Source organism: Micromys minutus (genome assembly GCF_963924665.1).
Source record: "Micromys minutus genome assembly, chromosome: 6".
NCBI classification, from domain to species: domain Eukaryota; kingdom Metazoa; phylum Chordata; class Mammalia; order Rodentia; family Muridae; genus Micromys; species Micromys minutus.
This window is the reverse complement of record NC_137975.1, coordinates 75213900-75227660: the sequence shown is the minus strand read 5'-3', so window position 1 is coordinate 75227660 and position 13761 is coordinate 75213900. Positions and strand designations below refer to the sequence as shown.

General features: G+C 45.4%; 1 protein-coding gene across 4 annotated transcripts in view; it reads left to right on the top strand.

Annotated features, from left to right (window-relative positions):
- ALDH5A1 (aldehyde dehydrogenase 5 family member A1) overlaps positions 1 to 13435 on the top strand; it is a 29490-nt gene extending 16055 nt beyond the window's left edge. For 2 of the 4 annotated variants that reach the window (XM_080918463.1, XM_080918461.1), the window contains 8 exons: positions 1540 to 1683; positions 2645 to 2788; positions 5634 to 5792; positions 7458 to 7627; positions 8835 to 8893; positions 9548 to 9728; positions 9907 to 9996; positions 12459 to 13435. In XM_080918463.1, the coding sequence (XP_080774589.1) occupies positions 1540 to 1683; positions 2645 to 2788; positions 5634 to 5792; positions 7458 to 7627; positions 8835 to 8893; positions 9548 to 9728; positions 9907 to 9996; positions 12459 to 12558 (1047 nt within the window). In that variant the 3' untranslated portion in view covers positions 12559 to 13435. Of the gene's footprint in view, positions 1 to 1539; positions 1684 to 2644; positions 2789 to 5633; positions 5793 to 7457; positions 7628 to 8834; positions 8894 to 9547 lie in introns of all 4 variants that reach the window. The other 2 variants (XM_080918462.1, XM_080918464.1) reach the window with 2 other exon arrangements.
- Positions 13436 to 13761: the final 326 nt, after the last annotated feature.

The following is a 13761-nucleotide window of genomic DNA, read 5'->3' as shown; positions in this document are numbered from 1 at the left end:
GGAGAACCTGGTCCCTTGGTCCTCTCATAAATAATGTCCTGACATTTGAATTTCCTATCGCATTGCTGATTTGGATTAGTAAGATTAAAAACCGTGCTAACTACTCCAGTAATATCAGTACTGGGGAGGCTGAAACAGGAGGATGGCCACCAGTTTGAGGCCAGTGAGGGCTACAAATTGATATCTGGGTCAGAAATACAAGTTCAGGACAGACCTGATCCAGAACCCTGCCCTAGAAAGGCCCAGGTCCCCAGGTCAGGTGGCTGTGGTCAGTGGCTGCTTCCCTCCTCCCCAGATCCTCACCTCTGCTCAGTCCCTCCTGTCTGTGCCTCCCCTTCCTCAACTCTGGCCCACCGGAACAGCTTTGTGGGTTTTTTCTAAACAATCCTCTCCCCACTCCTCAGTCTACAGTCAGTCGAAAAGCTCCAGATTTGCCTCAGACGCTTCTTGAAGAACCCATGTCTGTTGACGGACTGAGCAGAAGGTGGCGCTAAAACTCTTACCTAAGACACTGTTTCTGGGTGTATTCATTTAGGGGGGTCGGGAGTGTAGCTCAGTCATAGTGTGTGTGCTTAGCAGGGTCAGACTGTGGCTTTACTCTTTAGCACATATGTGCGTGCATATAGACATATATACACATAGTCACACATCTACATGCACATACATATGGACCTGAAATAAGTTTTATTATTGGTGCTGATATTAATATATTTTAAATTTTTGATTACATTTGTGTGTGTGTGTGAATACATGCATGCTTGCACGATTGCATGCTTCTCTCTACCCAGGACTATATCCAAACCAGAAAAGTGTATAGGATACCCTGGAGCTGGAGAGTGGTAAGCTATGGGTGATGGGAACTACACTTAGGTTCTCTGAAATAGCCATCAGCCCATTATATATATAATGTATATGTTATAATTATATTATATTATTATATATACATACATATACATACGTATACAGACACATGTATATACACACATATGTACATATATATACACATACCAACACACTCATATATATACACATACATACACACACACATATATATACATATATACATATATACATACACACATATATATGAACACACACACATATATATACACATACCAACACACACACACATATATACATACATACACACACATATATACATATATACATATATACACACACATGTATATATGAACACACACACATATATATACACATACCCAACACACACATATATATATATACACATACATATACACACACACACACATATATATACACACACACATATATTGGGGGCATAGGGTCTTCTATATCCCAGGCTGGCCTTAAACTCACTTTGTAATTGAAGGTGGCCTTGAGCTTGTGACGGAGAGCTGGAGTTATTAGGCATACACTGCCAGGTCTGGTTCTCTTTGGTAGGTTTTTATTGTGGCCCAAGACAACCATATGCCTTACATTGTGTCCTGGATTGAACATGCTTACTTCTGATTCTGTGTTGGTTTTTCTGCTCAGTGTGTTTGCTATTTCTCTTTAAAGCTGGCGAACCAGGCGGGAATCCCTCCGGGTGTCTATAATGTCATTCCCTGCTCTAGAACCAAGGCCAAGGACGTGGGAGAGGTGCTGTGTACCGATCCACTGGTGTCCAAAATTTCCTTCACTGGCTCAACAGCGACGGGAAAGGTACGTGATGTCAGAGTCAGACCGATGTTATTCTAATGCTTCCTACTGATCGGGTGCAAAGTTACAGTTTTATGGTTTTGTTTAATTTTATTGGAGACAAGGTCTGCAAAGCCCCAGCTGGCCAGGAACTTGCTATGTAGACCAGGCTGGTCTTGAACTCACAGAGATCCACTTGTCATTGCTGAATTCGTGGTATGGTTTAAAACTCAACACAGTGTGACGTTGCTCACCTTTGCCATTGCCCGCCCGACCTCTGTTCACGAAGTCGCTGAGTCCTTCCTCCCCTTCTGTGATTGCTTTTACTTCCCTTCCACCTTCCTAGTCGGTTTTTTAAAAATCAAATCTAACAAAATAAGAATCTATATCCTCCAGAATACATTGTGTACATGTATGAACTTCTCAAAGAATAAATGTAAATATATTAAAAATACATATTCTCACGTCTCCTCTTTCTTACACAAAATGATATCTAAAGCAAGGGGACCTTGTGCATACCTTAAATTTTCAAAGGTTTAGCTACCTATGTTACATGTTCATAGGTTAGTTTTCTGTTGTTGCAAAATACATGAGAAAGTAACATGGGAGGGGTGTTTGAGGATGTTTTGGCTCCTGGTGTGGGAGGTTCCCATCCACGGTCATTTGATGCCCTTGCTCTTATCCCTGTGAGGGGCAGAAGTATGACAGGGGGCACTGGTGGAGAAGAGCTGCTTTCATTCTGGTGGCCAGGAAACAGAGAGAGAAAGGGTCCAGGACCAGAAACATCCCCCAAACACATTTCCCCATGACCTCCCTGCTGAGCTAAGCCCAACCCCTAATGAACACCCCACTCAGCTAAAACTGTCACCACTGTTTGGACATCTGAGCCATCAGAGGAAGGAAGTGTCTATGCAAACAGTAACCCCTGGCCATTGATTTGGAAGCTCACACTCTCTTTCCTACTGCCCCTCCCCCCCCCCTGCAGATCCTGCTACAGCATGCAGCAAATTCTGTGAAGCGTGTCTCCATGGAGCTGGGTGGCCTCGCCCCGTTCATTGTCTTTGACAGTGCCAACGTGGACCAGGCTGTCACAGGAGCAATGGCATCTAAGTTTAGGAATGCTGGGCAGGTGAGCCATGAGGATGTTTTAGTGTTGGGGTAAGGGGGTGTTTTACAAAGGTCACCCACCACCTTGCCTCTCTTTATCCGATCAGTCATTTTGTAGCAAGCATTTACTAAGTACTTCCTCTCAGGCACGAGTTAGGCTTGAATAGTCCAAAGAGAAGTAAGAGCTTCAGAAAGGTGCCAGATTTGCAGATGTTTTCATTTATGTATATGTGTATGGTGTATGTGTGAGTGTACATGCATGTAGGCCCATGACACCTTTCCAGTGTGTGCAGAAGGCAGAGGAGGGTGCCTGGTAACCTCTGTCACTCTCTACCTATTCCCCTGAGACGGGTCTCACTGAACCTGGATCTTAAGAGGCCAGCAAGGTGACATTTTCATCTATCCCCACTGTGCCGGGACTAAAGCAAGAGCAGCCACATCTAACTTTGTTATGTTGGTACCAAGGATTTGGACTCAAGTCCACATGTTATACAGTATTTTCTTTTTACCCACTGAGCCATCTCCCCAATGCCTGGTCTTATAAAATAACCCTTCCTCACTTCTTTCTCCCAGCTCTTGAATCAACTTGTCATGGTTTTTCCCTCCTGGTCCTTACTGAACCAACCCAGTCACCTCTCCAGTTAGAAAGCAGCATCCAACAGCTGAAGCATGAGGTCCCCGCTGTATAGGAAAGAAGGAGGGATGCAGGAGACTGGGAGCAACATGAGCATCGTGTGCAGTTGTTCTGAGGGACCGAATGGGCTGACACTCGCCTAGAAGCCCTAGATGTCAGATCTGGCAGCACCTTCAAGAGTTCGGACATAAACCTAGGAACTAAAAGACTGGGTGACCTTGGTCCTGTACTGGCTGGTTTTGTGTCAACTTGACACAAGCTGGAGTGAGTTATCACAGAGAAAGGAGCCTCAGTTGAGGAGATGCCTCCATGAGATCCAGCTGTAAGGCATTTTCTTAACTATCTATCTAGGTTGGAGGGCCCAGCCCATTGTGGGTGGTGCCATCCCTGGGCTGGTAGACCTGGGTTCTGTAAGAAAGAAAGCTGAGCAAGCCAGGGGAAGCAAGCCAGTAAGCAACAGTCTTCAATGGCCTCTGCATCAGCTCCTGCTTCCTGACCTGCTTGGGTTCCAGTCCTGACTTCCTTTGGTGATGAACAGCAATGTGGAAGTGTGAGCTGAATAAACCCATCCTCCCCAATGTGCTTCTTGGTTGTGATGATTTGTCCTGACTAAGACAGGTCCTATAGACCCTATTTTCCTGCTGTCGGCTATTCAGAGTGTTAAAACTGGTAGCTGCAGACACCTTACAGTTAAGGAAGCTGTGCTGAATGGTTTGGTGGCCATGGAGCTGTGGATGTGGTTTTTGTATCAGAGAGATTATATGCAAATGTGGCGTTGTTGACTATGATGTTTGAAGACCAATCTTTAACTTCCAAATCGAGTTCTTATTTGAATGTTCTTGGACCATCTGTAGTGAGACTTCGATCTGAATAAAATACTAGCTGTCAGGAAAAAGAAAGAGAAAGAAAGAAGGAAGAAAAGAAGAAAGGAGAGAGAGAGAGATGGTGATGAGCATTATTCTATATTACTTTACCTCTGTGTTCTGACTTTTGGTCGTCAGCTTTACCTTTTCATAAAACCTAAATAGCTTGTTGTTTGTTTGTTTGCAGAATTAGAATTTTTAAGCAAACACAAAATGTCAGCAGACTTCTACAAAACTATGGCTTTGAACTCTGTTAAGTCAATAAAAACTCATAGAATGCAATCAATTATGCATGTACTTATTTCTACAAGGGAAACAGTGAGAAAAGTTATCAGTGATAACTACATCTCCTACATTATGGTTATATTTTATCATTTTAAAATGTGAACTCTAGTGGACATAAAACAAACAAGAGTCTCAATAATTTAATCTGACGTGAAGGATGGTCTTAAGTTTATGAGCTTTCAAATAATACTTTTTGTTTTAAAAGTGTGTTTTCCTGCGTGTGTGTATGTGTGCAATGTGTGTCCAACATCCTCAGAGGCCAGAAGAGGATGTCTGAGCCCCTGAGACTGTTACAAGCTTCCATGCAAGTGCCAAGAACTGAACCTGGTTCCCTGCAAATACTCTTAACGGCTGAGCCATCTTTCCAGACCCCTTCCTAATTTTCTGGTTTGGGGTTTTTTGTTTGTTTGTGTGTTTGTTTGTTTGCTGGCAGAATTGGGAATAGAACCCATGGCCCTTGTATGCCAGGCAAGCATTTCTACCGAGCTCCATTTCCAGCCCTTATTTTTATTTTGAATTATATGCATAAGTGTGTAACCATATGTGTCCAGAAGAGGGCACTGAACCCTGTAGACCTGTAGTTTCAGGCACTTGTGAATGTGGGTTCTAGGACCCACACTCAAGTCCCCTTCAAGAGCAGTAATAACTGCTGAACCATTTCTCTGGCCCCAGAAGAAAGGCCGTTATCTGTTTTGGAAATTAGAGGTTCAGCCAAACTCCTGACGTGATTTATCTTTTGACCTCATTCCTCCGACGCTCCGCTCTCTGCTACTTCGGCTGCATCCCTGCTCCTCAGGAAGTACACGGCCTCAGCTCTACCCCATCTGCTTTCTGATAGCATGTTGGATTTCTGCTTTTGTAGTCATTTGGCTTTTGTTCACACAGCTATTAACGCTCACTCTGGTGCTGAGCTGTAGGTGGGTGGTTGCTATGGAGAGCTGGAGTGCGTGTGAGCACTCAGTGCTTTTGTCCCTCACCCGGGGAGAACACGGAAGGGATGAGAACCACCTCCAGAAGGGTTGTCTGACATCTCGATCAGCCGCTTCTGGAAAACTAACTGTGGATTGGTTTTGTCTCCTGTCTAGACTTGCGTTTGCTCAAACCGATTCTTGGTACAGCGGGGTATCCACGATTCCTTTGTAACGAAGTTTGCAGAAGCAATGAAGACAGGCCTGCGTGTAGGCAACGGATTTGAGGAAGGAACAACTCAGGGGCCGTTAATTAATGAGAAAGCTGTAGAAAAGGTGAGCTGGCTTTATTATCTGCATTAAGGAAATCTTGTGATATCAGTTTCAAAGGCTTTGTTACATAAATGGGTTTCCATAGGGTCCCCAGCAAGGCTGTTTTGGAAATAATGGTGGTCAGTTTTCCAGATCCGCCTGAGACCCTGACACTGGGCTCCTTGGGGCTTCTGCCTCCCTGTGTTTTCTGTTTCTAGTGGCGATAGCTTATTTTCTCCATGTTCTTCCAGAAGAATTCTAACAAAGGCACCCAGAAAATAACATGGCAGGTTAGGGGAGGCTGAGGAAGCTACTCTTAGAAAGGAATTGTCTGTTGAACATCACAGCCTGGAGGACTAGCAGGGTGAGATCCCCCCTCCCCCATTACACTAGCGTTTGTTTGGCTTTGGCCTCATTTTTTTAATTCAGCTTTTCACTCAGTGTGTCTGAGTGGGAGCATGGGGAAGGAGGGCACACGTGTGCCACAGCACAGAGGTCGAAGGACAAGCTCTAGAGTCCCGTCTCTAGGCACGGGTCCCGGGGACAGGACTCGGGCCCCGGCATTGGCAGCAGCACATTCCCCCGCTGACCCATCTCACTAGCTCCGGGTTTAATAAGTTCTCATTAAAATTCAGCTTTCTGTCTTGGCGTTTTCATACATGGATTTCATCATATTCTATCCTCGCCTGCCCCGCCCCCACTACCCTCCCCACGCTCGGTTTGCTGATTCCTTGTCTCTCGGCGTTCATATCACACATGATCCATGGTTTGCTTTAATGTCTAAAAAAAAAACCTTTTCAGGAGTCAGAAAGTAAGGGGCCAATGGGGTGACTCGGAGGTTAAGAGTTCTCGGAGCTTTTGCTAGAGCTATGCTTGTGAGCTGCTCCACACTGGTGCTAGGAACCAAACTCCAGTCCTCTGCAAGGACAGTCAGTGCTTTTGAGACAAGTTTGCATGTATCCCAGGCTAGCCTTAGACTTGCCATGTACCCAAGGATGGCCTCAAACCTTTTTCTTTTTTTTTTTTTTTTAAGATTTTATTTATTTATGTTGTATATGAGTACATTGTTACTCAGTTCCCAGATGGTTGTGAGCCACCATGTGGTAGGTGGGAACTCAGGACCTCAGCAAGAACAGTCAGTGCTCTAACCACTGAGCAATCACCTCAGATCTCCTATAATGCCTCTGGATTGTTGGCTGTCTCTCCAGAATCATTCCATCTTAGGTTGTTTCATTCATCATCACCCTTGGAGTACTAGGCTATGCCATATATAGTGAGTGCGCACACACACACACACACACACACACATACACACACACACACCCCATATAGGCAAGGTATGCAGCATGCTGGACCATCTGGGTTTGTATCGAATATTGTATGATGCTACTGACAGTGAAATCAGCTAAGAACACGTTTCTGAGATAGAACATCTACCATGGGTAGGCAATGCCTCTATATCTGAGATCTATCCAAACACCTCTTCAACCCAGACAAGCAGACCAGCATCAGTAAAGACAAAGCTCAAAGACACGAAGGGCTTCCCAGAGTTGGCTCTCTCCCTTCCACCATGTGGGTCCCAGGAATTGAATCCTGACTGGTTCTTGCTGTTTAACATTTTGAGAGGTTGTACAGTTTGGGAACTGTCCCTATGCAGCCTTCCCTAGTGCCTTTCTTCTTATCTCTCAGGTGGAGAAGCATGTGAAAGACGCAGTTGCCAAAGGGGCCACGGTTGTGACCGGCGGGAAGCGACACCAAAGTGGAGGAAATTTCTTTGAGCCCACCCTGCTCAGCAGTGTCACCAGGGACATGCTCTGCATCACTGAGGAGACCTTTGGGCCCCTGGCACCAGTCATCAAGTACGGTCCTCCAGCGGTGGAAGGAAGGAGACTGGACAGGGAAAGCTAGTCTAAGAGAGGGGGTCCTGTGCCGTTTCAGAGGCTGGGCAGGCAGAGGAGCAGCTGCAGCTAGAGTTCGATGCGCATAGCAGAGTCGGAGTCGAGCAGCAGTGTTGAGTTTATGACGTTTGGGGTTTGATTTCCGAGTGTGTGTATTCAGGTGCACATCCTGGCATTATTACTTGGGAGTTGTCCACCGTAAACTCTGAGACAGGGTCTCTCACTGCAATCCAGGGCTCCCCAGGTAGAGTAGGCTGGTTAGACCTGGGGTCACAAGCACAGGCCACCACAACTGAGCTTGATTACAGGTTCTGGGGCGTTGAACTCAGCCTTCACCAACAGAGCCAGATTTCTCCTTAGTCCCAGCTTCAGTTTTGGTGTTTGCCGTTTGTCTTTGTTGGGTATGTGGAGGGTGTTATCCGTGTTTTTAGTTTTGGGTGAGTGTTTGTCTATTTGAAACAAGGCCCCTCTCTGCAACCCAGGCTGGCCTTGAACTCTCAACCTTCTTGCTTTAGCCCCTGTGATAGGCATGCACTATACCCAATTTCAAACACAAAATTTATCAAAATCCCTCATTTAGATTCCATGATGCCTCTTACTTTCCTCCACCAGTTTCTAAGAGTATTTTTCTAATGCCCTCAAGGGCTCTATCCTGGCAGTCTATAGGAAATGAACTATAGCCTTGTATAATCTCTTATTCCACCTTAACAAATGATCATTTGCCTGGATAATTCTCCGATTGGTGAGCTGAAAATATTTCATTTTCTACTTGGATCCAGGACCAGGAAGGGCTCAGAAGAGGATTGTCAGATCTGCTGGGACTGGAGTTAAGAGTTGTGAGTCCTGTGGGCACTAGGACTCAAACCCAGGTCCTCTGCAAGAGCAACACGTGCTCTTGACTAATGAACCAGAGCCCAGTAGTCTTTTTCTTAAAGGATTTTGCTGGACAATGTCTCTTAGAAAAGGTGGGCCACGATGATTTCCAGCTCCTGGAGAAGGCTGAGCCACCATACCCACACTTACTCCACCCGTTCATTCTCCCTTGGATCACTTTTGCAACCCTTGATCTCCTTCTTGTAGTTATTTAGGAAATGAGTCAGGAGAAAATGAAGCTGGTTTTCTCTGTCACCTCACAGATTTTGCTCATGGCCTACTTTACCTCTGGCAGGTTTGATAAAGAGGAAGAGGCTGTCGCAATCGCAAACGCAGCTGAGGTTGGATTAGCAGGTGGGTTTTCTGACAGTCATGAAGCAAGTGAATACCAGTCTCCGCCTCTTCAGCACTGCTCTTAAGCTTTAGTTGTGCTTGAGACAAGGCCTGTCTGTGTAAGCCTGGTTACCTGAAACTCTCCATTTAGACCAAACTGGCCTTGGACTCACAAAAAATCTGTCTTCAGAGTGTCGGAATTGTAGGCCTGCACCACCTTGCCTAACTCTTGAGTTTTGGAGGGGCAAACGTAAGCAATGTGTACGCTTGGTTTAGAGACAGTGGCTGTGAGCTGCAGTCAGGAATTAGCCGAAAATGCTCGCTTTCCCACACTCTGGGGCAGGACTGATTGCCCACTGAGAAATGTGGGCTTGTTTTATAGACAACTAGGACTGAGTGCAAGGTTTAAGAGCATCTTGTCCTCTCAAGGAGGACGGGTGGAAAAGCAGGAGTGAGCGTAGAAGCTCCTGCGTACAAAGTCCCAGTAGGACTGGAAGGAACCCCAGCAAGAGAGAAACAGAAGCCCAACATGATGATAAAAATGTGGACAAAACTAGCCTGTGGCTTTACTCACAAGCAGGAGAGCCCCAGGCCCATGTGACCAGGCATCCTCAGGGACAGGCACAGGTGACGGTCACGAGAATTCCTCAAGCTGCCTCTTTGTTCCTCTGCTAGGTTACTTCTACTCTCAGGACCCAGCCCAGATCTGGAGAGTGGCAGAGCAGCTGGAGGTGGGCATGGTTGGCGTGAACGAAGGACTGATCTCGTCAGTGGAGTGTCCTTTTGGTGGGGTGAAACAGTCCGGCCTTGGGCGAGAAGGGTCCAAGTATGGCATCGACGAATATCTAGAGCTCAAGTATGTGTGTTATGGGAGTTTGTAGGGTTCTTTAAGAAATAAAACTACCTAGGTGTGTAGGGACATCCCATCCATTTTGTACAACGAACAAGTAGGCCATCAGAGTTATGAATTTTTAAATATTCAGCCAGTCTTCATATCTTAGATGTACATCCTAACCCTTCCCTCCTCTAACTAGGGACCAATGGATGCCATATACCTGTGGCTGTGGGTGCCAGCCAGTACTGAGACCCCAGCACAACCCCACTGCCTCAGGACAAAGGACAGTGTGAGTGTTCGCATGCCCTCTGGCACCTCACACAGTGTAGTCACTGTGTGGGCAGTGGGCCCCCAGTCCCTATGGGAACCCCCAACTTTGGCTCAGAATGAGGGGAAGGAGACGAGGTAAAAAGACAGCTAAATTAGGAGGTGCACGTCCCTCCTTGGTCTGTCAGCTTTGGCGAACAGCGTGAGCGAGGGGGTGTGGTTTGGTTTGGCTTTACTCGGCAGGGTCTTGCTAAGTAGCCTACTGGCTTCAAACTCACAGGTCTCCTGTTTCAGCCTCTGGAGTGCTAGGGTCACAGGCATGCTCTACCACAGCTGGGCACACCAACATCTCCATTGCCCTAAACTTACAGTTCATGTTTCATTTTGTTCTTGGAAAATCAACCCAAACTGGTGGCAAAAGTCTGCAGAGTCGGATTGGAAGGCAGAGCATAGCTTTTGTTTCTCTTCCAGTTCTGGGTGTTGAATCCTGTGTGTGCTGGTGTGTGCTCTACCACGGAGCCACCCCTACTTTGCTTTCTTTCATTTAATTTTTGAGTCAGAATCTTGATAAGTCACACTGTTTGGCCTTGAGCTCCTTATGTCCTGCCTCAGCACCCTATGTAGCTGGGGTGACAGGCCTGTACCACCAGGCCAGGCCAGTGAGCAGCAGGGACTGTCAGCTGCCTCCTGCTGCCTTGGGATGCTGTTTAGGGCTCCATGTCCCATTTACAGAGACTCATGCTTGGCTTAAGGGACCTCATGAGCCTGGAAGAAAAAATGCTTCACAAAATGGCGAAAATATAGTTCAAGGACCAGAACCATTTTGATTATGATCAGTCCACCCTGCCCCGTCTTGAGCTCAAGAGGAGACTTTGTGGAGGAAAGAAACCAGGTTTCCTGTGCCTGGGTGTGGCTGCTGCCACACTTCCAGAAGAGCAAACACACTTTCACCACTGTGAGAAATCATTTCCACAGTTGCCAGTCGGCTGTGGAAGAGAGAGGAAGCCATGAATCTCGGGCATCTTTGCCCTAAGAGAAATATCTATGGTTCATGATTCAAAACAAAACACCACACAGGGACCTGCAAGGTAGCTTGGTGGGTAGAGACTTTGCTGGACAAGCCTGGTGTGACCTGAGACCACAGTTCCATTCCCGGAACCTATAGAAAGACATGATGGTGTTGACCTATGACCTCAACAAATGCATCAGAGGCATGCACTCCCATAAATTCAACACACACACACACACACACACACACACACACACACACACACTGGTGTTGGTCCCACTTTGAAACAATTTAAGTGAGGAAAATTCTAGGTTCTTGTAGGCACACCTCCCATCTACCTAGAAGCTGTTTATTCCCAATAGGCAGCAATGAAGGCCCCGCTCCACCTCTCTGCGCAGAGCCCGCTCACACACTCTGGATGCTCTGTGAGACGTCAGCGGGAAGGACAGCAGAGCTAGCGGCAGTGGTTCCTAGACACTCAGTCCCAAGCCACTGGGAACTTCGAATAAGCAAGTCATGGTTCTTAAAGTCCCCGTACACAAGAAGAAAGTAGAAATCTGCCTCCTAGGGACCCTGCCCAAGTGGCAAGGGCCACAGCTCAGGATGTCCATGGTTTATGCTGTTCTTTTATATAGTGTGTACGGTTGGTTTCTGTCGCATTTTCTAATTAAATTTTGGGGTTTTGTGGACATGGGTGTCTTGCCTACAGGTATATATATATATATGCACCACATGCATGCTGGTGCCTCCCAAGAGGCCAGGAAAAGGCATCAGGTCACCTAGATATGTAGTTGTAGATGGTTGTAATCCTCCTTGTGGGTTCTGGGAAGCGAACCTTGGTCCTCTGAAGATAAACATCCATCTTTCCAGCCCCAGCAGTTCTAATTTCTTAAAATTTGAGACATCTTTTTTCTTTCAATTAAGAAAACAAAATGCTCTGCTGGTGTTTTGTAGAAAACAAATACGCCTGCTGAGATGTGAACTCATTTCAAACACACTTAAGGCATTATTATGAACAATGTCAGCCAGTAGGTTCCCGGACTATGTGACAAGTTTGTACTTTTTGTGTGTGCTTCTTAGATTCACTGGATAGACCACTGGCCCACACATTTGTTACAATAAATGTAATCAATTTTTGTAATTAAAACAGTGGGGGTGGGTATCCGTGGTAAAGTATATGCTTAGCACACCGGAAACCAGGGAATTAATCATCACCAAAAAGTTAACATGAAAGAGCATTTTACTTAGAAAAAAATGGTTTGGGGCTGTGGAAAGACGATATTTGGTGTTTTGGTTTTTTTTGTTTGTTTGTTTGGTTGGGTTTTTTTTTGTTTGTTTGTTTTTTTGTTTTTTTAAATGAGCTCTCCTGTTGGCCTTAAACTCCTGGGCTCAAAAGATCCTTAGTTTCCCAAATAGCTAAAAATATAGGAATGTTGTCACCAAATCAGCTAAGAGTAGGTTGTTTTTGTTTCTAGGGGTTTTCGTGTTTGGGTCTCATGTAGTTCAGGCTTACCTGGGAACTCTCCTGCCTCTACTTACCATACTGGAATTACACGTGCTGCCACGCCCAGCTAAAAGTGCTTTTTGGTGAACCTTTGTTACTATTCCATAAGATATGTGACAGATGGAATTTCTGAAGATGTCTATACAGATATGTAAGGACAAGGGTTAATGACCTGCCACCTGATTTTGTATAACTCCTGAGTTTAACGAGGTTTCTTTATAGATTCAGATGGACTGGGGTGGGCTAGAACTGTCACTGCATGAAACCTGTGATCACAGCCACAGTGCCCATGCCAGAGTCGCTCGCTCTACTGTGACAGTGTGTCCTGCAGAGCCTGAAGGACTTACTACAAAGCTGCTAAAAAAGGATTACAGCCCCTCATGTATACCTTCTATGAAAGGGACACATTTTCTAGGCATTTGTTACTGGACTTCTTGGCAGTAATTATCAACTTAAATGACATTAGCCGGATGATAATCCCATCTCCCAGGTAGTGGGGCTCACTGGATAGTGCCAGAATTCTTGTCTTTCCTTCTGAGCGGCCTTTAAGCGGAGCCCTAAAGCAAGTGCTTGATTCTTCTTATGGTATCTTTGTTCTTGGCGGGACGGGGTGGGGGTGGGGATAAAGATCAGACACTGGATGGAAGCAAGCCTGTGTTATGTGATGACCTTCAAATTGGATCCCGGGAGTTGTCCTCTCTGGAGGCTGGATCCCAATGTTTTACTTACCCCTGTGCAGCTATTTTAAAACAGAATTTTACTTGAATACTTAATACTGTGATTGTTTCATGCCATACTTTGTGAGACAAATCTCATGAGTTGTTGAGAAATGTATATATTTTGCTGTATAAACATGTATATGTATACATTGATTAATTTTTCTAGTGTTTGACATTGTGTGATCAACAGAGTTAAATCTCATTAATAAATGTTTAACAGGATTTCTTATTTCTGTGTTAAAGCAAGTGGCTGTGTTGTTTTTACCTTTTTCCACAGCAGATCATTGTTAACGGCCTATTTTTATTAATGTTTTAAATATTTATTTTATTTATATAAATGCACTTTAGCTGTCTTTTAGACACACCAGAAGAGAGCATCAGATCCCATTATAGATGGTTGTGAGCCATGTGGTTGCTGGGAATTGAACTCGGGACCTCTGGAAGAGCAGTCAGTGCTCTTAATCACTGAGCCATCTCTCCAGCCCAGCCTTTTTCTTTAATTGTTTGAGTTTTAACTGGATAATGTTAGATCAACCTGGGTGTAAATTGTACTCC